This window comes from Tyto alba, unplaced genomic scaffold, assembly GCF_018691265.1.
Source record: "Tyto alba isolate M040663 unplaced genomic scaffold, T.alba_DEE_v4.0 Super-Scaffold_28, whole genome shotgun sequence".
NCBI lineage: Eukaryota > Metazoa > Chordata > Aves > Strigiformes > Tytonidae > Tyto > Tyto alba.
Genome location: NW_024881302.1, coordinates 1,994,747 through 2,019,008, shown reverse-complemented (window position 1 = coordinate 2,019,008; position 24,262 = coordinate 1,994,747). Strand labels below are relative to the sequence as shown.

Genomic DNA, 24,262 nt, shown 5'->3' with positions numbered 1-24,262 from the left:
TAGCCCTTTGCCATCGCCCAGTGACACCAGCACAGCCTGGTGACAACACCCGACCCCTGCCCTGTAGCGCGTTGCCCCCAGCAGCAGCACGGCACTCCTTGGGATAGCGCGGTGACCCCGGCGGTACCCTTGGTGTCCTCAACCGCAGCACGGTGACACCGGCTGCCCACGGTGCCCACGGCCGCGTCCCGCCACCGCAGCTCGGCTTTGCGTGGGTGGCGGGGGGGGGGGGGGGTAAAGCTAAAGCGCGCCGGGTTGCGCGCACCTGCCGCGTCCCCCCGCCCCGCGGGTGGTTCCTCCCGCTGCCCGCACGCGGCGCTGCGGACGAGCCCACGCGGGAGGTGCTGGGGGGGGGGGGTGGGGGGGTGGGGAGCGGGCAGGCGCGCGGCCGGCGCGGGGCGCGCGCGGCTGGGCTCGGCGCGGAGCGGAGGGGGAAGATGGAAGGAGCCTCCTTCGGAGCGGGCCGGGCGGGGGGAGCCATCGACCCCGTGGATTTCCTGAAGCAGCCGCAGACCATCCTCCGGGTGACCACCTGGGTAAGGCTGGAAGGGCCGTTCTGGCCGGGAAACGGGGCCGCGGGGCTCGGCACCGGGCAGCGGCTGTGGCACGGGCAGTGCCCGGTGCAACGTGCAGCGCCCATTGCAGCGTGCAGCGCCCGTTGCAACACGCGCTGCCCGTTGCATTGTGCGGTGGCCGTTGCAGCGTGCGGTGAGCAGGCACCGTGCAGCGTTCGTGCGAGGTGCGGTGCTCCCGCAGCCGTGGCGGGTGGTGGCCAGCGGGTCCCGGCAGGGCTTGCTGGCTCCCACGGGTGTTTGCAGGGAGATTCACTGGGAATGGGGCAAGGTGCGGTGGGTGGATGTGCCACTGCCCCTTAGCAGTTTTGTCCCTGGTGCTTGAGAAAAGAGCAAGGGGATGGGGTCTGCATCAGGAAGCAGAGGACATTTGCTGCCTTCCAAGCCCCATGCGTGCGTGTGTGTGACAGAAGAAATCCGAGAGCCAGCCCTGCCCAGCTCCCTCTGTTCTTCTGAAAGGATGTCATCCTTTTTGGCTGTTTCCCATCTACGAGTTCCTACCGCGGAGCAGAGAGCAGGAGGTGGAATATGCTGTGCAGCCGCTCGGGGAATGCTTTGCTCACCAATGATCCGTGAATAAGCAGCACGGGAAGCTGCGCACTGATGCTCGCTGAGGCCGTGGTGCCTGGCTGCTCGAGGGGGTGAGGGTGACCACTAATTTGCCTCTCCCCAGCCTGGCTTTTACCTGCTAAGATCTGCATGTGTGTCTGCTCCTGGGAAGTTGGCAATCCCTTCCCAAAAGCCCCCCGTGGGGAGGGTCTGCCTGGCTCTCGCCACAGCCAGCTACTGGCTCTGGTGCTTGGCCGGAGGCTGCGGGCGAGTCAAACTGGGCCTGGGGGGGTTTGTCTTCGCCTGTGTCACACCTCTGCTCTGCGTGGAGGCCCTGGGCCACTTGTGCTGGCTCTGTGTCACCTTCAGCAGTGCCAAATGCAGACAGTGAGCGAAGGAAAGGGGTGTTGAGAAGGTGCTGCCCTCCTGGCCGTCCTCCTTCCAGCCGACACGGTGGGTGCGCCTGTGGGGCGCTCTGGGGTGGGGTGCCCTGGCCGAGGCCATGTACAGCACAACGTGGGAGCATGTGTTTATCTTTAAGCCCATGTGCAGTTCCAGCTGCAATCACATGCTTAAAGTTAAACCACATGCTTAAGTGTTTTGCTGGATGGGAGCCAGTGTGCTTTCCAGGGCTTTGAGAACCCCCCCCCCGGCTCCATACTGCAGAAGAAGGGAGGCCAGGTATGGGTCTGGAGCATCCAGCTTGGGGGTAGATGGGGAGTTTTGGGCAGGGTTCAGGCACCTGGCATCAGTCGTTTCCAAGAAGCATTGCTTCAGTCCAGAAAACTTGGTCTGGATCCACCTGGAGTGGCAATGACAAACTGTTGGCCATGGTGTTGGTTTTGGGCACGGTTAGAGAAATTGTTGGTTGACCCACAGGTGGTGAGTTAGGCTCATAAAATAAATCTGCCACCACGCACCCAGAGAGCTCGCCATCCTTGTCATACAGAAGGAGATTGAATGCTGCTGGGAAACAGTGACAGAATATGGAATATAGAGATAAAAGAAACATCCCAGCTTAGAAAATATTCGTGCATGTATTTGCTGGTTGGTTTATTCAGTGGACAAGTCACTCGTTTCATGGTTTTGTGTTCACAGGGAATCTGTGAAAACGGAGCTCTTACAACTACATGAACGCATCAACTGAACTCTAAACAGTGCAGGGGGCACTGGCATGGATGAGTGTGAGATACGCACTGTGCTGTCCCAAGCATAACTGTTTGCAATATTTGGAGTTGGCTCCAAAGCCTGATGAGCTCAAGGGGGACTTTTTTCCTGTTTTTAGTGTGCTGGGGGTCAGGCTGTGGAAGCTCACGTTAAAAGCCCTTTGGACCACTTTTCCCAGGTCTCACATTTACTGGCAGATCTGTTGGGGACCCTGCTCCCTCGCCGCTCCAGCTTGGAGGTTCAGAGCCCTGGCTGGCCTTCGCTTGGCTGTTGCAGTCCGGTTACCTGTGTCTTAAACCCATTCATCATTTACAGCTCCTTTCTGGTTCGAGCAGGGAGCACAGTTGGGTGAGAGGTATGAGTGGATATTTCCTGCCCACCTGCCTGCATGGCCATTGCTGTTTCTTGCAGGTTTTGTAAAGCTATGTGTGCCCAGGCTCCTCCTGAACAGTTGCTTTGCTGCTCTTGCCAGGTGGGACCCGTGTCAAGGTGGAGAGCTTGGACAGAGGAGGCAGCCAAAAGGGTTTGCCTGCAAGGTCGCTGTCGCTTTTCTGTTTGCCCTGACACTTGTGATTGCTGCCCCGGGAGAGTGTGGCTGTGCTGTGGCATGTGGCAGTGTCTGCTCCTTACCGCACCGTGGCATGGACCAGCACCCTGTCGTGATGCTCCCCGATGCACAAAGCAAACAGAAACCTTCCCGGGCTTTCCTGCCTGCCATCACGAGGAGGACAAGGTGCCTGTGCCTGCATGTAACAGCCTGGGATAGTCATTCAGAAAGCCCTTGACTGAGGCTTTGAGGATGACTGAGTTTAGGTGTTGGGGTGGGTTTTCTTCATGTGGTTTTCCTTCCTGTGCTTTGTTGTTGCGTCTTTTTAAACGTGTTTAACCTATGCAGTTGGATCAAACCTTGGAGACGTAACCTTTGCTGAGTGTGTGACGTTACACTCCTTTTGGTGAGAAGAGGACGGAGCTGCCTGAGGTGTGCTGGTTTGGGTGGGAGTATGGGCAATGGAGAACCAGCTTGAGGCTCTGGGGCCAGTCTCACGCGCCTGGCACGAGCGACTCGGTGCCGATGCGGCCGATGGCCGTTGCTGGGGTTTCACAGTGAGCTACCACCAAAGGAGGGTCCCGCTTCATTTTGTGACTCCTGTAGCTGCTTCGGGGCGGGCAGCTCAGACCTTGTGCTGGCAAACATCTGAGAAACTGGCAGGTGAATGGTGACTTCAGTGTAAAAATACCCGAATGGAAGTGATGGCAAAAGGGGATTCCTGAATCTGCCTCAGACAGCAACCTCTCCCTGAGAGATATAGTAATTCTGAGTATCTGTAGAGAAAAAAACACTCCTGGCTTGAACTGAAAATCAAAAGCTGGAAAGAACCATTTAACAGTTCCTCATTCATCTCTTCCCCCTCCATCTGATGCAGTTTGTCAGATGAAGATGTGATCATTCTTGTGGTTTCCTTTTGAGACATTTTCTGCACAGCAAACTGAACTCGATATCCACAAGGTTGCCTGCAGAATCATGAGTTCCTTTCTCTGTGACTGCCAGCACCAGCTAGACGTTCAAGTGGCCATGCAGCTTTGCAGGGGCACTGTTCATTTAATATAGGTTTAGGTTTGACTTTTAAAAGCAGTTCTGGAAAATATTTTCAGCAATTCCTGTGAATTTCAGTAAAAGCAACAGTAAAAGCGCGGTGCCCAGTCCCACCAGTGCAGCCTGCTCGGAAGCTCTGGGCCACTCTTGCCTCCCTCCACCCACCCAGCCATTCCCCCTACCTCCATGGAGCTCAGCAGGCCGTCAGGTCCCTGGCTTACTACAACGTAGAGGAATACTTAAGTATTTTCTTTAAAATGGTTGTTTCTTGCTCCAATGTCCCCTCTCTTGCTGCCTCCATGACCTGCACAGTTGGGCAACCTTGTCTGCAACTGGCACGTCGGCAGCTGTCTGCTGCCATTATTTCTTTTTTCTTAAAGTTGAATGAATTTTTAGTTCATTACTTGGGTCACTGGAGAGAGCTTTCCCCATGCAGTATTTTATCTCATTAGGCCCAGTATTTTGTTTGGGTTTTCCTTAGTCTTAGACTTTTAAGAGCAAAACCTTTTTAAGGGACTGAACTAGGGCAGCCAAATCTGATTACTTGGCAGAGGCACGGCAGCAAAGTGGCAGTCCCTGTAGCCTTTGATATTGCGGTAGGGAACTTTTATGACCAGAGGTTATGTCGGCTCAGATCCAGCAAAGCCTTTATGTGCTCGACTTTGCACTGATATGGGTCTTAGTCCATAATGCAGTGGCTTGTTGTCTTTCAGCAGGGCAAATGCACTTTGCTGAATTGGGACTTGGGTGAGGGATGTGCTGGGTGGTGGTTTGATGTACCAGGAATAGGTGGTGGTTCTTGGAGGGAGGGAGCGTGCCCTTTCCATCCTGATCCAGGTTTGGTTTGTTTCTCCAGAGGGATGGGAAGGGCAGTATTTGTGCTTGTGGTAAAGGTGTGTTTCTTTTTCTTACAAAAAACAAGCTCAGGAGTGGAAGAGCCAGGGTGCAAACGAAGAAGAATATGGCTCCAGGATTGTCACTACCCTGCTCCCTCAGGACAGAGCACTTCTGAGGAGTTTAACACCCGGGGTGAAGCTGCAGGGGTGCTGGTCTGAGGTGCTGTGGGGCGTACGTTTGGGTTTGCAGGGCTACAATACACAGCTCTTGTAAAGGGTTAGAGTTGGAGCCTGGAAAGCTCCCTCGCTGGAGCAGACCTTCCCTGGTCTGGTGGAGATGGCTGCTCGGTGTCCCAAGCACCGAGCTCACCCCAGGGGACATCAACGAGAAATACGAGGTGGGAGCCCCGGTGCTGCAAGCTCCAAACAGCTCCCAAGGCCTTCAGGGGTTTCACTGACTCTTGAGCACTTGAGGCTTTTAGAGAAGAGCTGCAAGGCTCGTCTGGCACGTAAGGAGCCTGCGGTGATGATAAGAATCATTAGCATGATCTTAGCTGCTCTGGACTTTGTCTGATCTTGGCTGCTTTTCAGTAGGGTCACCAGATTTCCGTCTTAATTCTCTCTTTCTGTGGGCTGTACATTAAAGGCAGTACTTGAATTTAACATTTTTGGTAATGGAATTATGCAGAAGTTTCACTGCATCTGAGCTTAAAATGCTGCTAAATTATCATTTTCCTGTCATCACTGGTTCAAAACACTGCTGGCTTGCCATGTGCTCAGATTGCATTACTAGATTAAGAACTTTGAATGGGTGCTGTGTTTCAGCCAGCATCTCTTGCCACATTAGAAAAAGTAATTCAGTAAAAATTGGTCATGTGGTCATCAATATGCATCCTTCCCAAGCTGATTAGCCTGGTAGACATGTCCATAAACCCATTACGGCCAGCATCATACCACCTCTTTCTGTGCCAGAAACTGCGTCAGGTCTTTCCTTTGTGGTCATATCTGTAGTTCTTGTGGGAGATCTGGCAGTGCTTAAAGTAGTTTTTTAGTCTTCACACCCTCCAATAAATTATGCAGATCTGTGCTGGAAACTTCCCTGTGACTGACAACTGTAAAGATAAACTGGAGAGGGACCCAGGACCCGATTCCCCCAGAATTTGGGCTTGGTGGGTGTTGAAGGAAGCTGGCCCTCTGCCAAGGGTCTAACTCATCCCTGAGCGGAGTATCTGCACAAGGTATGTATGCGACTCAAGACAAGGGGGCTTATGGAAGCGCTCAGCACCAGGCAGGATTTGGCCTGTGCTGATTTGACCTTAATTATTTTCCCTTCTCATTTGGTAGTCCGTCCTTGACTTGCTGCGTGGTGGCTCGGGGAGGGGAGGGTGCTGAGCAAAGTGGCATCTGTCTCACTGATGCTCGTGTTAGAGTGGCGCAGGTTCACCCAGACGTTGGTACCAGCTTTCTGTACGTGTGGTTTGTGCCCATCACCGTTGATTGTGAGCTACAGCAGAGCAAATCAGCGGTGGCTTCTTATTTTTCTTCATGCATTAAATTTCCTTGACGTTGACATTAATGGTTCCTTGTGTGTGCAATCAAAGCAAGGTTTTGCAGTCTCCTACAACCCCACACCTTCTGGTAATGTTTTTTATAGGTCCCAAATCAAAGTACAGTGTATCAGCAGTGGAAACATCTCGCCTTAAAATGGCTGACAGTTCACACACTGAAGCTTTCAGCTTGTGCTGTCTTGCATTATTTGCTTTTTGTTTTCCTTGCGATGGCTGTGCTCAGTCCACGAGGTCTCCTGAAGCACATTTTAGGTGCCTGGGCTACAGAAGGCTAAAAGCAACGTGAATGAAAAATGTGCGTGTCCTGGGGTCCAGCCAGCTCAAGCCCCGGGAGGGGACGTGGATCTGCGATGTATAATTACAGAGCTGAGCCAGGCAGCCTGGCCAGCCACCTTCTTCCAGATGGTAAAAATCTGGTGCAGAGAAGGCAGCCGCAGGTCTCCCAGCTTTATGCACACCTAAAATGGTGTCTCCATCATGGGGCACACAGGCATCCCCAGCGCCCTGGGTTCCTGCAAGGGTCTGACAGTAGCTGGGGGTCCAGCAACCTGGCTGCGAGTGCCCGGAACCTGCCCTCTCAGGCTCCCCCTTTCCTTTTTTTTGGGGGAAAAAATGAGATTTCACTCCATCTCCTGCTGTAGGGCTGCCTGCATGGCCGTGCGGCTAGCAGCCTGCCCGCTGTGTGTCATTACCTCCCAGTCCTTCCAGCACAGCCCCTGCTGGGACATCCACCAGCACGGGGCACCTGGCACTCGGTCACAGTCTCCTGCCCCTAACAGCTGAGGCCAGAGAGGGCAAAAGAGGCAAGAGGTCTAGCCTAAAATAGGGTGAGTGGGGAAAATGGGAGGTCGGCAGCAAGCAAGGAAAGCGGGCGAGATGTGCATCTGGGTCCAGTACTTTGGATACCAAAGCCAACCCTGGAACTGCAGGCTGCTGCCCAGACGCCTCCAGCCTCACATAAACAGCGTCCCTGGGGTGCTCTCCCAGGTTTTTAAGGTGATACTCAAAACCCCTCTGGTCTCGGCTTTGCACCAGCCGTTTTTCAGAGTCCGTTGTGACTGGCGTACCCAGACCCTGTCACCGATCGCTGCCGAGACCCATCCCTTTGTCCTGTGGTGCAGAAATGCTCGTTGGGCTGGTGAGGTGGCCCCTCTTGCTTGGAAGCAAACCTTAAACTGGGGGAACTGGGCAGCTGGCTTTCATTAAGAGGCGAGATCCCTGGCTTCTCGCTGGTTTGGTGTAACACGAGCTCCCCTTGCACTTGCACTAGCAGCTGAATCCCCGTCATCGTGGGTCCAAGCACTTCATGCATCTCCCTGCCCGGCGTTGTTCTCCCTCGCAGGGTGTGACTGAGGCACAGAAGCTCCTTTGTGTGGCTGAAGTGCAAGTCTTAATGGAAAGGATGGGAGAAGACAGCTTTCCTCCTTGCCATCCATCCCCGCAGCTGAAGAGCCGTGTGCCGCGGGCTCCCAGCCGCTCTCCGACACGGGGGAGAGTCAGGGCTGAGCAGCCCACGCCAGGCTTCTGGCCAGGAGACCCTGGGCTGCAAGCTGATTTATGCAAAAAACTTTGGCAGACGGGATACTATTTCATACTGGGGTGGCTGGAGGTAATCCAGTTTTCTTACCGGGTCTTGCACCGGTTGACACAGCGGGAGTGAAATTTGTTTGGGTTGCTCAGCTGGAAAATGGAGAGTCCTGGGAATGCTGAGGCTCCTTCGCAAAGCCTGGGAGATACGGAAGAGCCCGGGTAGAAGGGTGGCCGGGCTTGGGATGCAGCAGCTCACACAGCAGATGCCCCTGTTCCGTGCCTGCCAGTGACCTTGCACTTGGTCCCGAGCGCTGTCGCTGCCGTGGCTGGTGACAGGGACTGCAGCTTCGGGGACCAACCTGACGGGCAGGAGGAGGTGGGAGTCAGAGGAGTGACTCTGGAGAGCAGGATTCCCGCTTCCTCGCTCAGACCCCTAAAATCTCACCCACAGTGGAAAATCTGACCTTGTATTTTTGCTGTCAAGCCTCTGATGAACTGGTTGTGGGTTTGAGCAAGTGCGGTTTGTAGAGGGGATTGGAAAATGGCACTTGTCTTGCATGAACTTTTAAAAAAATTGTATGGGTTTTATTTTCCCCCATCTACCCACATTTTCTCATTTTTTTTTTTTCATCTATACTTAGAAAGACAACACCAAATCTATTCTCATTAAAATATTTTACCAGCACCACTTTTGTTTTTTTAAGAAAACCTATAAAATTTCAATCATGGGGGGAGGGAGCGAAAATCCATGGAATGACTTGTTTTCACTGAAAAGCGTGTTTTGACAGGAGTATTTCAGCCAGCGCTGATGTTTTGAGCGCGTCTATCAAATGTGTTCTCTTGCACTTCATTACTGTTTTGGCCTTCCCGAGAAGAAGCTGCGTGTCCCATGTTGCCTGCGCCGAAACGAAGCGCCCCGTCGAGGGGGTTTCAGCTGAGCCGCTCAGGTTGGCCAGCAGCAAGAAGGATGCTTAGCTTTGCAAAACCCTCTGGAGTTTGAAGTTAAATAGGGAAACATCTGTTTTTTGGTTTGTTTGTTTTTTTTTTTTTTTTTTTCCCATTTAGCCATCCCAGAAGCGCTCCCTGGGCATCCTCTGTTGCCAGCCCCAGGTGTGCAAACCTGCCTTGCAGCAGCTAGGCACCCTGTCCTCTAACATCCTTCATCATATTTACGGGAGCCCTCCCTCACCCACTGAAACTGGCACCCAAAAGCACAGAGAAGTAGCCCAGGTTGTTAATCCTGGGAGGACTAAGTAAAACACTTATCGGAGAAGCAGCGTATGAGTTCGCAGGCCTGCCAGAGAAATAATCCCATGGAATCAGAGGTTCTCAATTATTCATGTTTTCCAGAATCACATTATTTCTTCCAGGGCCTGTTTTATAAATGCTGCTGCTATTTCTGATGGTAAATAACAATTTTGCATTATTTATGAACAGATTTTTACAACTGCTGATATTACAGCTGCTGCCAAAGCACTGGGAAAATTATTATTACTGTTTGCTGTTGTTTCTTTCTTACAATGCAGCCCTCTTGTTCTTTGCATGATGATGATGTGCCCGTCGCGGTGTGGCGGCCGAGCGCTCCCTAAGTGCCGCGCCAGCGAGGAAGAGGGTGCAAATGCACGCGGGAGACTCGGGTTGCTGTCGAGCTTGTGGCTGGTGGTCAGAGCTGAGACGAGCCGGGGATGGATGGAGGACAGGACCCACGTTTCTAGGAGGGCGTTGTTGAAGAATGAGCTGATTTCTGGGGGTGGGGAGCATTGCCAGGGCTGAAACCCAGTCCCGCCCGTCGCACGGACAGGGATGTGCCCTCGCCTCTGCCGGGATGGAGATGCTGATCCCCTCGGCCAAGCGGGCCGTGGTGGGGAAGGGGCCAGCGCAGGGCTGGTGAGGGTCTAAGGGCAGTGGTGGGAGGTACACGAGGTGTTTTGGTGGCCTGAATTTTAAGTGTTAGAAGTAACAGGAGTCTGCTGTCACTAGAAGAGCGCCTGGCTAAAAGGGTTTAAAGATGAACCCTGCCCTCGGTTGTCCTGCTGGCGGGTTTCTGGAGGCGGGAGTGAGCATGGTGCACCCTGCTCGTCCATCACGTGCTTGCAGATATCAGCATGAGAAGCTGGTGGCAAAGTCCCAGGCTTGGGGGTGCTGGGGTAGCTGCATGCAGGAGCTCCTGCACACCCGAGGTAGGATGTACTCCAGAGACTCTGCTTCTGCTCGTCATGTATTTCAGATGACACCCTACAGAGAAAAAAAATAATCCCTCACTGATCCCTTCACATTTCAGTAGTTCAGTCCCTTGCAGATCCATTTCTTTGTTCTCCAGTTTGGACGAGACTTGGTGGAGACGATCTGAGACATGTTTGCTAACGGGCCACTTGCACTGGTAGTAGCTTCAGATAGATGAAGCTCTGGCTCAGCTTCGCTCCAGCACTGGAAGGAGTTTGGAGGAGAGAAATCCGAACGGAATCCTTTGGGGCAGGCAGGAGTGAGACGTTTGGCCAGTGCTTGAGAAAAAATGCCTGTCACAGTGTTGTGTTAAAGAGTGGTTAGAGGTTACCGAATGGTTTGCTCGTAGTGGCTTCTGCTCCGTTCCACCCAGCTCCGCTGACGCCGCTCTTCGGGGAGCACGGGGCTGCAGGAGGTGGCCCACGGCCGGGAATCAGCCGTGAGACACAGGTGACTTTGCAAAGGCCACCAAATGCCGTCTGTCACGTGGCTTTTCGGCTGCCACCTCTGTCTGTCTCCTGCCTTGCTCTCGTGCACTTCGTGTCGTGCTGTTACTGCAGAAGGTGTAGCAGAGCACCCGGAGCGGGAGCTGCACCCTACCCCGGCTGCTCCCAGGCAGCCGCCACGCCGGGATGTGCTGGAGGAGCCTCTTATCTCTTCGCCTGCAGACACAGCCTCCAGCTGTGTCCTGCGAGCTGGTGGGGCTGGGGAGGATGCGGGGAGCCCGTGCTGGCAGCGAGGGATGAGATCAGAGGTTCACAGCTTGATGGAAGGGTGTCTGCACGCCTCGCTTCCCTCCCTGCTCGCAGCCTTCAAACCCAAACGGTGGTGCAGCGCTTTCTAGGCTCTGACGGAGCAGGTTCCAGAGTGAATTGTAATGCAGCTGGTCCCGTGGCTTCCACTTGCTGCCTTTGATGTTGGAGGGATAAAGGAATTACTTTAGAGGTGAACGCAGCATCGTGAGTGCTATTAATTTAGGCAGCCGTCTGCGTGCTGCCATCCAGCTCCTTCCCTGCCTGCAGGGACATGAAACACCCCCAGGCCCCAGCAGTGGGACCTGGGCAGCCACCTGCAAACCCCTTGCCCTTTTCTCCCTCAGAGGGCCGAAACCAGGTCACTGGATGATGGATGCGGATGCTGCATCCTTCAACCCCTGCTAAGCCAGGCGAAAAATTGCCCTGTCATCTACAGGGCAGCCTGTCCCCCTGCCTCTCTGCACCCAGGTGAGCTGCTCCCCACACTGCCAGGTCCCGTCCCCCCTCCACCGGGCATCCAGCCCTTCCCTGGGTCAGCCTGCTCAGCAACTCAATTATCCGCTGTAACTTCATTTCTCCTTGCTCCTCGGTGACACAAGGGGGTTTGTCGAGCACAGCCTGACAGTGAAGAGCAGCATGAGCAGAAAGACTGTGCAGAGACCTGGCCCATCTATTTATTTTTTCCCTCCTTAGCCTGACCGGAGAATAACATCTCTTAAAACACTCTGCAAACCAAGCCACTGAAAGGCAGACTGGCTCTCAGCAAAGGAGGACCTAGGTACCATCCAGCAGCCCATTGCCTGGGGCCACCAACCAGGCAAGAGTCAGGATCTGTCTAACAAATGCCGTGTTGCCATGGAATCAAAGACAGGATTGAATCCGATTACGTTGCTGTTGGAAAACAGAGTTAAATGTAAACAGCAGCAAGTGGTGTTTTCTCCTTCCTTCTGCAGATCTTCTCCATCGTGGTGTTTGGCTCCATCGTGAACGAGTGCTACGTGAACAAGGACAGCCAGAACCCCGAGCTGCTCTGCATCTTCAATGAGAATGAGAGTGCCTGCAGCTACGGCATCGCCGTTGGCATCATTGCCTTCTTTGGCTGTATCTTCTTTTTTGTCGTGGACCTCTACTTCCAGCAGATCAGCAGTGTGAAGGACCGCAAACGGGCCGTCCTGCTGGACCTCGGCTTTTCAGGTACGTCTCTGGCTTTGCTGTGCTTGCAAAGGACGGTGCTGGCTCCGTGGGCGGCTCAGGGTCGATGCTGTGCCCTGCAGCTCCACGCGTGAGTCCTCCCCTCTCCTCCCACGGCGTGGCACGACTCGTGTGCCTCAGTCGGGGAGGGCAGGGGCAGCGGATGGGTTGTCCCATCCAGTTGTGAGTTCAGAGGCAGCAGCGAGGAAGCTGGTGTGTGGTGGCTTGGGGACAGCGGGGTGGCCCACTCGCCTGTGTCGCTTCTGCAAATGGAGGCATTTGCTGAGCTGGGTTTGGTGAGGCCACCGAGAGAAGCGAGGCTTGGTGGTTGCATCTCAGACAGGGCGTTTTACCCTCCCACACCTCCCGGTTTTGGCTCAAGCAAACGCTGTTTCATCAGTTACATCTGGGCCTGTTTCCACTTTGTGCATGTGTGTTTTGGAACAAAGCAGCAACACGCTTCTACACACCACTGTAATCCCCTGCTGCCTCCCGGACTGCGGTGTGCAGGTGGGTCTGGGGCTCCCAAGGGCTGGCACAGATCTTCTGCACCATCTTGAGCCCCCTGCCCTGGGGCTCATCCGTGCAAACACGAGCGGGTGGGATGCCTTGACTGGGAGAGGCCGTCCTCCGCTCGGCTGCTGTGGGAGTTGCCCAGCTGAATTGGCAGCTGATGTTCTCCATTTCCAGGCTCTTGTGTTAGCAAAGTCAGAAGGTGATTTATCCAGCACAAGCGTCGCTGATGGCTCTCTGGTCCAAAATGAAAACATCTGTCATCACCTCCCTGCACTCGCTTGTTTTTAAGGATTTTCCCTCCTTGCTGGAAAGCTTATTCACATGGTGCTAGAGCACCAGCATCCAGCCCTTGTTAAACGATATTTACAGCCCCTTCCGTGGGGCTTGGTGCCTGCAACCCTTCGATTCAAGCAGAAGGGGAATGTCACATCCATCTTCTGGCTGATGCTGCGTCTCAGGGTACGAGGCTATGATCCTCCCTGCCTTCCACCTGGTGACAGCCGTTCCCTCCCCTGCCAGGCATGTGTGAAACGGTACCGTGCTCAATCTCTGCCTCATTCCTCTTCTGCACTTGTCACGCATCGCGTGCGCGTTCACGGGCTTCAGCAGCGAGCGGGAGAACACAGGTTCTGCCCTGCAAAGCTTCTGCCGTGCAGGGGTTGTGCTCTGCCCTGGGGACAGGCTGCTGGATTGCACCAGAGCTCTGCGCTGGTAAATCCACCCAACGCAGGTGTGCTGCCAGCGGTGACATTTTATTACCCCGGCATCGCCCTGGGTCGATGTTTGTGCTCCGGGTGCATCATGTCATTAGCCTGTGTCTGGGCAGATGTGTCCTGCTCCCTCGGGCCATTCCTTCTTGGTAGAAAACAGGCAAGCCGCTTCCTTGCTGGTAAAACAAATCACATGCAGATCATGTGGATGCGAGCCTGTGACCGACACTGTCACCTATCGGGGTCTGCAAAGCTGCTGACGTGCAGTTGCCCCGTCGGCTCGCAGGGGAGGGTGCGTGTCCCTGGGCTCCGGCAGGAGGAATTGATCAGTGTATTTTATTTCATTGTTGTGCCTTCACTTTTCTAAAATTACGGCTGCCCCAAACCTTCCTTACAGCCCTACAGCCACCGCCAGCACACCCACTCACACGGAAACGCCAGGCAGCCGGTTGCTCCCAGAATAAGCGTTGACACAGGCGGATCCTGCGGCAGAGATGAGGTGCAGGGTTGCGTTGGCACGTGAAGCCTCCACAGCTGCAGAGATCGCAGCTCGCCGTACCCCCCTGCACTGCTCCCGCCAGCCTCGGGCACCCAACCTGCCAGGGGGCAGAGCTGACCCGTGGGATTTGCCTTTTTTTAACTACCTCTCCATTAATAACCCCTGGAGACTTCCTCTGTGGGACCCTCTGACGCTGCCTCCCCTTTTTCCCTCCCCACCAGGGACGGGGTGCGTGGTTTCCTCCTGCTTCCTTGTAACTATTTCATCCTTTCTTTCCATATGTGATGTCTGCATTATTGCCTGGTATAAAAGCTAAAAAAACACATCTGGGAAATAAGTGGGTGAGGAACGTGCTGGGGCACGAGGAGCTTTGCAAACCGGGTGGTGTGTGTGTGGGGTGGGGTGGGGGGGTGGATGACAAAAGCAGGTCTTTTCTGGCCCTTTGCCCCGGTCACCCAGGAGCCTGATGCTGGCTGCCAGCGAAGCAGATGTCAGCTGGCAGTCGCTGTCAGTGGAGGCTGCGGGGGGAGTTAATGAAGGCGTTAACCCACGCTTCCTTTCACTTGCAGGAAAGAGGACTTGTGCCTCGGATCGGTGGCAGAGCAGAGCCACCGAGCCGGCTGGGAGGTAATGCTGGGGCGCAGGCAGGGGTGCAGGCAGGGCCACCACGCTGTGCAAACAGCATTTACGACTTTCTCTTCCATCTGCTCTTACAGCTGCTCCCATAGACGTGCACTTGCTTGGGACCAGGCTGTAATTATGGCTGTAACACATCTTTCCTGGTGTTTGCACTCTGTTGTCTGTAGATCCTAAAATGATAATTATCGACTGGGTCCTGCGGTGCTCCCTGGTGTTCTCCTTGCCCCCAGGGTGCTGGAAGGGTGCCTGTTTCCAGCCGGAGCTGGGACCGGCACACGTAGCCTCTCCACGCCACTGCCAGCTCAGCCCTCTTCATGAGGTTTTAAAATTTGTGGGTAACAACAGACGCCTCCAAAACACCCGCTTACACCTGATGCTGCAAATGCACGCGGGAGCGGGACCGTGCCGTGCTCCCGGTGAGGTGCCCGGAGTCGGGGGGAGTCAGCTGCAATCCTGCCTGTCTGATTCACGTTATTGGGGGCAAAGTCTCGTCTCGAAGGAGTGCTAGCAGAAGGTGAACATGATCACACATGAAAATAAGCGCTGGTGCAGGAACAAAAATAGTTCCCAGAGAGCTCCCTGGGAGGTCTGGTCTCACACGCAGGTGTGCGTCAGTCCTCCAAACAACGCCCGACTGGTGTTTCTGGAGATGCTCTGGCTGACCCCCTCTCCTCCGTTGGCAGCGATACCTGCCTTCCTGCTTCCCCAGGGCACTGGAGGGAATCCTCCTTCTTCTCAGGGATCCCAGCAGAGCTGGATGTGGAGGGGAAAGGCTCATCTGTGCGTCACAAAACCGCTGGGAAGCCCACATGGGTGGCAGCAGAAGTGACCCCCCGCTCGACATTTCTGGCTGAAGGAGCGGATGGTTTTAGCCCTGGGAAGGTCAACGTCTCGCATGTCTGGGTGTTGCAGAGGAAGTCGGTAGCTGCAATACCCAGCGCAGCCGGTGTATGCTTGGAGATGTGCATGATGTCATTTTAACTCTTGGAGACCCTTAGAAGGCACCAGCGCTAGCCAGGGCTCTGTGCTGCTGGTCAGCAGGCAGCCCCGTCTGCCCGAGTGTCCTGCCCAGGACGAGCTGCCCTGAATCGAGTGTTAAACACAGAAAAAATCCCCCCTGAACAAAGTCACCCTCTGTAAACCGGTGACACAGCCTCGTCCCGTTGTTGAGCCCCCGTGTCCCTGGGTGCCGGCGCTGCGTGACCCCAGAGCTTGTCCCTGAGCATCCCTCTGCTCCCCACAGTGCAGCTCTGAATTAACCTGTTGGGAGCTGCTCTTCCATTTCATCCCTGCTTTTTTTGGCTTCCAAACACTGCTGGCTCCAGGAAAGTGCATTTTTGAGCAAGAAACTCCTCACTGAGGCTTCGAGCACGGGAGGGGCAGTGTTCCCTCTGCCGTGGCGTTTGCTCCCCAAGTCCCCGGAGGTGGGAGCGCTGCAGCAGCGCAGCCTCTGGAGATGCGGTTCAGCATCTCCTGCACTGAGACCTGGGGACCACGACCCACCACATACGGGTCGTCCAAGCTGCAGCAAATGTATCTTCCCGTGTTCACATTTGAGGGTTGGATCCGCCTGCCCTAACTGGGGCCAGCTGCTGGTGACACCCCGTGATAGCAGAGCTGGGGAACTAGAAAGCATCTCTGTCCCTGAGGATGACCTTTGAGGGATAAGTCCCAGAGGTCTTGTTTAACACTGATGATGGGGGGGGTCATCCTAAAAGAAAGTGAAAATGTATATGCAGAGATTTGGGAGTGGTTTTGGTGGCAGGCGTTAGCTAGATTCGGCAAAAAGGGGCTGTTGTGTTAGCTATAATTCGGAAAAGGAAAGCCTGGGTGATCCTGGCTGGAGGTTGTGTTTCTGTGAGGGCAGTGCAAGGGCTTGGGCACGGCCAAGCTGATAAAAGCATCGCTGGCTGGGAAGCCCCAGGTCCAGTCATGCAAGAGAAGGAGACGAGGAGTGTGTTTTCTTAAACCACATTTAGAAGCAAATTCTGAATTAAAGGCGAGGTGTGCGATGAGCCCTGTAGCTCTGGCACTGGATGTGGATGCACGCGTGCATTTAGTATCGTACTTGGGAACAACTGGCAAGATAAAGGAGAATAAAGGAAGCTTCTTTCCTCTCCCTGCAGTCAGACTGTGCTTTGCAGCCGGCTGCCCCATGGGACTGGCAGTGTGGCAGCTCGTACCGACGTGCTGCAGATCCTTGGGAAGGTGCTGGGTAGCTCAGCACCCCGCCTGCCTGTGCCCCGCGTCCACGCGTGCGCTGACACCCAGAATCGGCGGGTGTGGGGGGGTGCTGGGGACTCTCAGGAAAACTGGAGACCCCTTAAAACAGCATCGTGGAAAGCTCCAGGTTGTGCAGCTCCGCTTCCCAGCGCTGGAAAGCATCACTGCTCCTTACACTGGGCGCTCGTGGCTTGCTTCTTGTCTATTTTCTGAGCTCCTTGGCACCGGGCAGTGCTGTTGGCTGGTGATTGAATTAGAGGAGCTGCAGCCCTATCTTGCTCAGCCAGCTTTAATTCCAGGCAGGAATGATCACCAGAGCGTTTTTGCTCAATCCCGCAGAGCCCGGAGAGGCTGAGAGCAGGAGCGTGGTGCGCGGAGGGCGGCAGGCTGAGCAGAGCTCTCACGTGAAGCCGGCGTGGGCAGCCCTGCCGCGTCCCTGCCCTGGGCACACGGCGCACGACGAGCGCTTGCTCGTTTGCTGCGCCCGTGGGAGGATGCACTGACATCCCAGGGTCACTCGTGTTTGGAGCGGAGGTTAACCTCAGCCTGTCCGTATTCCTGGGTGATCGTTCCTTGCCTTTTTATAAGCTCTCCAGCTGTGTCCTTGGGCCCTCGCAGAATAGCTGTGAAGCCGTCTCCTGCATGAGCTGAGCAGCCTGGTGCTGCTCCCGGGAGCGCGGGCTTCGTCCTGGGTGAGGTTTGCAGTAACCAGTCCGAAGCGTGAGAGCCAGCGGTGTCCAGGGGACGGTGGGTCGGCACGCTGGGGTGCTGGAACCGAGTTGGTAGCACCTTAGTGCCAGCGAGCAGGCTGAAATCCCACAGACTGCGAGGCCTTGCTCGCGCGGAGCGGGCTGTGCTGTCCCTGTAGGTCTTTGAGATCAGGTTGAGATCTGGGTGAGCTGAACTTCGGGGAGGCAGCAAGCAGGGTGGCCCTTCGAGGTTCCTCCCATCCCTGTTTTTTTTTTTTTTTTGGCGATTGCAAATCAGCCTTTTTTAAAATAGCTCCGTTTGGGCCACAGCACAGGCCAGGGCATCAAAGATCACTGCTGCTATTTGAAAATCTTGATGGCAGTGTGTTTGTACATCAGCAAACAGGGGTCCTTGCAGCGGAGGTGGCGGTGGGCAGGGGCAGCACTGACCAGCTCTGTTCTCTTTCAGGTTTCTTGTCCTTCTTGTGGTTTGTAGCCTTCTGCTTCCTAGCAAACCAGTGGCAACGGACGACGATGAGCAAAGGGGTTTCGCAAGGAGCAGACGCTGCCCGGGCAGCAATCACCTTCTCTTTCTTCTCCATCATCGTCTGGGTGAGTTCAGCTTTGGAGCTAAGGTGGGGAGAGGAGAAATGAAACCTGCCCCGAGCTGAGCGCTTGAGCTGGGGGGAGGAATCTGGGGCACGGTTTGGAGAAGTGAATCCTGACGGGCAGCAAGGGGCTGTACTGAGGAAACCTGCGGTCCCTCCAAATACAGATGAAACTTGCGGTTTCTTACCCGGGAAGCATCAGCTCCGTCCCCTCTCGCTGGGGAATTCCAGACTTCCCCTTCTCCTGCGGCTGGCAGGTTGCATTCCCGTTGAAAACGTGTCGCCAAGCCACGAGCTGCCCTCGTTTCGGGGCCTCGTTAGCCCCCGCCGGGAGCGGCTTGGTTGGAAGCGAACGAGTCCCCTGGAGTAGATCGTTGCGACGAGGTGGTCTCACGGGATGGCAGAGGGGATTTGGGGAGCTCTTGGGCTCATCAGCTCACCCTTGGGGGAAGCCAGGCTGGCTCCTCTGCTGCCCGTCCCGCACAGTGGGACGGCTGCCAGGGGTGTGCAAAACTCCTTGACCCCTCCGCATGTACCTGGGGGTCCCTGCTCCACTCGGGGGGCTCCTGCTCTGGAGGCTGCGCTTGGAGAAGCACGGATGGCCCCTGTGTCACTGCCACCCCCCGCCTCTGGCTCTTCATGGGCAGAGAGCACCCAAGTTGTGCACTAATTCCATATTGCCTTAAAAAAACAGAGGCAAAAGCCAGGCTGAGGCGCTCCAGTAGCCGGCCTGGCTCCAGTTGCTCACCAGTTTAACTGCTCCCCCCTCTATTATGATCCAAATAAATCTCATTTAATCCCAGCTCCCCCACAGCTCCTCCCCATCGCCGTATTGCCAGGCTGCCCGTTTAATGCGGCCTCCGGGGATGGGCAGGGGGTGGGATGTTTCCCCCTGTCCCATCAGCATCCGCTCCCACCCTGGGGAGGGCAGTGGGGACACCAGTGCCACCAGCACGGAGGGTGGTCAGCCGCACCAGCAGCCCCTCCACTGGTACCGTTAACAAACGCGGGTGCTCGGCGGGATCGCGACGTGGCACGCAACCAGCGCCGGCCCCACCGGCACCGGCCGGGAGTGGGCACCGGCCGGTGGTTGGGAAGCTGTTCTCGGGGTCCGTGGGTGTTTTTTTTTTCCCCCCCACCCCACCCCCTCCCCGAGCCTGTCATTTCTAAACTAATTGAATTGTTAATGAAGCCTCCTGAAATAAGAGCGAGCGTGGTGCGCTCGCAGCTCTGCTGCCCGCATCTCCCACGGTTTGCGACCTGAATACTGGCAACCTGGGAGGGGGTGAAGGAGTCTCGGCAGAACTGACCTATTTTACTGGCCAGAGACTCGGCAGCTTTCCCTCCCCGCAGCCGGTGGGTTTATTGGTGCCAGCGGTGCCAAATCCACAAAGCTGGGGGAGCCGAGCCCAGGCTGCGACCCCCCCACCCCAGGGAGAGTTTTGGGGGTCAACCTGTCACATAGAAATGGCTTCTTTAGAGTCGGGGGTTGTGGTTTGGGGTTGTTTTAGGTCTCGGCTGTAACGGAGCGGGGCCAGCAGCCGCTCGGTGCTTTGCAGGGAGCTGAGGGGGGGGGGATGCGGGGTCCTGGGGGGGATGTGGGGTCCTTGGGGGGGATGCGGGGTCCTGGGGGGGATGTGGGGTCCTTGGGGGGGATGCGGGGTCCTGGGGGGGATGCGGGGTCCTTGGGGGGGATGCGGGGTCCTGGGGGGGATGTGGGGTCCTTGGGGGGGATGCGGAGTCCTTCTGGGGGATGCAGGGACCCAGGGGGACGTGGGGTCTTGTGGGGATGCGAGGTCCTGGGGGCGTTCAGGGCCTTGGGGAGATGCAGGGTCCTGGGAGGCTGCGGGGTCCTGGGGGGGTTCAGGGTCTTGGGGGGACGCGGGGTCCTGGGGGGATGCGTGGTCCTGTGGGGGATGCAGGGTCCCAGGGGGGTGTGGGGTCCTGGGAGGCTGCAGGGTCACGGGGAGACACAGCGTCTTTGGGGGGATGTGAGGACCTGGGGGGATTCAGAGTCCTGGGGGGCCGCGGGGTCCTGGGGGGCCGCGGGGTCCCGGCCGCAGCGCTGCCATCCCCCCTCTAACCTTCCCCCCCCCCCCCCCCCCCCCCCCCCGCGGCAGGTCGCGCTGGCGGTGAAGGCGCTGCAGAGGTACCGCCTGGGGACCGACATGTCCCTTTTCGCCACCGACCAGTTCGCCACCGAGCCCAGCGCGGCGTACCCCGGCTACCCCACCGGCAGCGGCATCGAGAGCACAGAGACCTACCAGAGCCCCCCCTTCACCGAGACCTTAGACGCCAACCCGAAAGGTTACCAAGTGCCAGCGTACTGAGGGGCGAGGGCCGCGTGCCGGGAGACCGAGTCCTACGGTGCAGTACACTTAACCGGTTGATTGCAAATGTATTCAGTCCCATTTCCTTAATGTGGCAAGTCAGTGCTGGGTTCCTTACTATTAGCTAGTTGTGCAGTGAATTCTGTACAGTGGTATTGGTTCTTGTCTTACCTGTCCAAGGGTTTTATAAAAGCAGTGTTCCCTCTAAGTCAGAAGGAAGGAAGGTTGCTACCACATCACCTCCACGTGGCGGAAGATGAATAAAATGCCCTCTCTGAGGCTTGACACCGGGCAGTAAGCGCTGGGCTCTGCTGAGCGCCTGGGAAAGCCCAGAATACCTTTTCCTGTTAGAAAACACAGTAGCTGAGGAGTTGCTATTTATCTCGTTCTTCCAGAGCTAACACAGAATCGGTCTCGTGGTGGCGAGAGGGTGGGTGGGTGACACCGGGGCCGTCGGCCCCCGTGCTGCTCCCACTGCAGAGCTTTCCTGTACACGTTCCATGGAAAGTGCCAAATTCACAAAGAAATAAGTGGTGTCTGTGTTACTTTTATTTGTATATATTTACTGTACAAAAAAAAAAAAAAGAAAAAAAAAAGCCAAACACGCGTTTCAAACTTAGCTTAGGATGCGAGCGGCGTGGCGGGGCACAGCGGGTCGGGGTTACGTTGATGAGCCAAACGGCTCTTGACGCTTCCAGGGGGTTCTGGTTGAGGATGTAAAAAGTTACTGTTTGAGACTGGAAACCAGTTCAGCAATAGTTGGCTGCTAATTAGGGCTAGGCTTATTATCAGCAGAAAACACGGTGCGTTGCAGTTCCACTTCTTCACCGAGGGGTCGGGAAAGTTTGCAAATTTACAAATAGTTTCTGGTTGGCAACGCGGAAGATTTACTCATGCTCAAACCCGGAGCTGCCAACACACAAAAGGGGTGGGTGTCGCGGTGACTCAAAGTCCAAGGCAATTAAAAGTGGCAATTGAACTTGTATTTTTCTACTGGGAGCAGCCACCATCTGTCAGCAGCTGCAGCAGAACCTCAGGTGCGAGCGTGCGTTTTCCCCTGCAGCCTCTAGAAATGAGGAATTGAGACGGAGCATTGGAGAGACTTCACAGGGCGTCGAAGTCCCTCACGTGGGGGCTCCCGGCCCTGGGTTTGCAAGTAGTGGGAGAAGAGAGCGAAGGAAAAACATCCAGGAAAGCGGCTCAGTGTTGGTTTTCAGCTGCAAAATCCCTGCCTTGTCAAAACCAGCTAAACGTGCAAAATCCAGTAGATCCTTGTCGGCAACCTGCCTGCTTTCCCCGCCCGTCTGCCTGCGCGGTGGCTCTGAGCTGAGCTATTTGTCACTAAGGACGAAGCGGAGGAGCTAAAACTTGAATTCCTGACCACCTCAGTGGCAGCTCCGTCCTCAGAAGCCCCCGGCTTTCCCGGCAAGGGTTTCGCTTTGCCAATTTACGCCGGCAAAAGCTGCGTGCTGCCTTCTGACCTCGTGACAAGGAATAGGTCCCGGACTGCCCCAGCTCGCCTTGTAGCAAAAACATCCAGCGGGGTTTTTTGTTTTTGTTTTTGTTTTTTTTTTTTCTTTGTCATCGTTAACGCAGCTCATTTCTGCTGCTACGTTGCAAATAAATGCAGCCGTTCACGAGCAGCGAAGCTCGCCACGAGCAGTCATTATCGGTGACAAAGTGCATTAATGCCTCCCCCCCCCCCCCAACACCCCGGCCGGGTTAAATGTGCGTTCGGCGCTCCCTCCCCTCCGCTCACCTGACGGCACCGGAGCCGCGAGGGGATTTTTCGGGCAGCATTTCCCAACTTGGACGCTTCCCTCGGCCTCCCCGGGCAGGTGAGACCTGGCGGCCCCAGCACGGGTTTTCCCAGCAGCGGGGGCAGCTCTCCCCCCCCCTGGACACCTTTGCAGGCGACCGGAGAGCCGAACGCTGTCGGGGATCCGTAGCAGGAGGCTGCTGGGCTGCGTTACCGAGGTGGCGCTCGCTTGGCTAACGCCAGCAGCAAGGAGGAGGGAGGTGGCCCAGGGGCGTCTGCCGGTGGCCGGCGCCAGCAGGGCTTGCTGAGCAGCGTGAAGCAGGCCAGGGACAGCCAGGCCCCGGCACGGTATAAGCCTAAATTAATTACGGGACCCTTGTGATTTTTCTGGAGTCGGTCTTGCTGGGTTTAAAAAAAATCGAAGAAAAAAAAAAAATAAAAAAAGCAAAGGATTTTAATACAGGGTACGGTAGAACTGTAGCAATATTTTCCTTAGAGGGAACACTGAAATTTTAGCAGCACAAACAGTACTTGTGTTAATATTTTAGCAAAATTATAATCAATTTAAATGTTTAAATTGATTGTATGTGAGATAATGTTTGTTCAGTACATTGTATTTTTTCTAACTATATAACTGTTCCAGAGTTTCCTTGTAACCGTAAAGAACTAAAGCTCTGTCCGACTGCGGGACGCGTCCTGACCCCTGGTGTAACCATGCTCAATATTACAACATCTGAATGTACACACCGAGGCCTGCGTTGCCTTTCTTTCCTCCCCACCCTCCCGGGATGCAGAAGGGACGCAGACACCCCCCCCGCTCAGATCCCCCCCGCAGACCCCCCACACACACCCCCTGCACCCCCAGACTGACCTTCGGAGCAGCAACGGTGACCCGGGGATGACTCCAGCACGACCCCAGCCCCTGGCCGAGGCACCGTTGTTCTTCTCGAGGTCAGCAGCTTTTTACAGCCCCCCCCCCCCCCCCCAAGTCAATATTACCTTGAACTCGCAGTCGGCCCGGTGAGCGCGTAAGGACCTGGCAGGAGAGGAGGAGGAGGAAGAGGGAGGAAGGGCCTTGGATGCCCGTGAGGCTTCCTGGCAGCGGGAAGGCAGAGCAGCTTGCTCCTTGATTAAACCGGAGCTGGGAATAACGTGTCCAGCCGCAACAGGCACCTCGAGGAGGCTCAGCCCCGCTCCCTCCGCCACCGACAGCGCCGCGGGGCCGGGTCAGCTCTGCCTCGCGGCGCCGGGGCTGCTCTGCGGGCAGAGGCAGGCGGCCCGTACAGGCAGGCAGCCCGCAACTGCTGTATTTTTTTTTTTATTATTTTTATTTTTTTTTTCCAGGTGATAATGATGGGTTTCTGTCCGTAGTCGCCCGGCCGAGGCGGTGTCAGCCAGGTAGGACGGGACAAACCGCGCTCCCCGCGGTTCCGCACCGCCCCAGCCACACACGCCTTGGGCAGAGCCTTTGCCCGCCTTGAACAACCCCCATTTTCTGGCTGGCCGGCGAGGCCGTTGCCAAAAGCCCCTGTAGCTCCTCCTGAGCTCAGCGGCGGGGCGAGACGCCTACCCCGCGCGTGGAACCCCCCTCGCCAGACCCCACAGCGTCCCCGCGAGCTGCTGGGTGTCGGCAGTGCCGCGCGCTGAGTGGCGTAGCACACCGGCAACTCGTCAGGCGGACTGATGCCGACAGGTACGGACTGTAACTGAGTACAACCTTACGGGCTTGCGGTTAGAGAATTAGAGCCATCGGTGTCGTAACTGCGGCGTATTATTTGGGGTTCAAGTACACGTAACGTCACCCTTCCTGCTGCTTTCTCCGGCTTTTTTTTTTTTCTTTTTCCCACCCTGTGCATTCGCTGTGGTACCGCAGCACTGGTGGCTTTTCCTTGTCACCGCCCAGCCCACGTCCCCGAATCGTGCCGTGACCTCGGCTGCCCCCGCGCCGCCTCCCCCCCCCCAAATCCTCCCCCCCCCCCGACCCGGCCCTGTTCTCCCCGAGCTCAGCCGCCAGCTCGCAGAGGGCAGGGCTGCGCCAGAACACGGAACTCGAACAAGCCTGTCCCGGTCCTGGGGATGAGTTACTGCCAAACCGCCTCGCGCCGGGAGGCTGCTGTGACAACACAGCGACATCTCAGCACCGGAGTTACCCGCATCAGGGGGTTTGCCGATTTATTTTAAGCATATTAAAAGATTTGAAAGAATCGGAATCTTTTCCCCGACGTTTGAAGCTATTCCTAGTGAGATGGAAGTTTCGCTTAGCTGATACTTAGCAAAAAGATCTTCCCCCCCCCCCCGTTACAC

At 56.0% G+C, this 24,262-nt stretch overlaps 1 protein-coding gene across 1 annotated transcript; it reads left to right on the top strand.

The window, feature by feature from the left end:
• The first annotated feature begins 379 nt into the window (after positions 1-379).
• Positions 380-22,702, top strand: SYNGR3 (synaptogyrin 3). The gene is made up of 4 exons (XM_042798346.1): positions 380-536; positions 11,748-11,988; positions 17,731-17,873; positions 19,990-22,702. Exons 1-4 carry the CDS (start codon positions 438-440, stop codon positions 20,197-20,199), a joined length of 693 nt encoding a protein of 230 aa, XP_042654280.1. The 5' UTR covers positions 380-437; the 3' UTR covers positions 20,200-22,702.
• The last annotated feature ends 1,560 nt before the right edge of the window (positions 22,703-24,262 follow it).

What these genes read in the sequence shown, in the direction of transcription:
- SYNGR3 (XM_042798346.1), top strand. Translation starts at nt 438, where the DNA reads ATGGAAGGAGCCTCCTTCGGAGCGGGCCGGGCGGGGGGAGCCATCGAC. An exon ending in TCCTCCGGGTGACCACCTGG is followed by an intron (nt 537 to 11,747) that starts GTAAGGCTGGAA and finishes TTCCTTCTGCAG; the next exon opens with ATCTTCTCCATCGTGGTGTT. An exon ending in TCTTCTCCATCATCGTCTGG is followed by an intron (nt 17,874 to 19,989) that starts GTGAGTTCAGCT and finishes CCCCCGCGGCAG; the next exon opens with GTCGCGCTGGCGGTGAAGGC.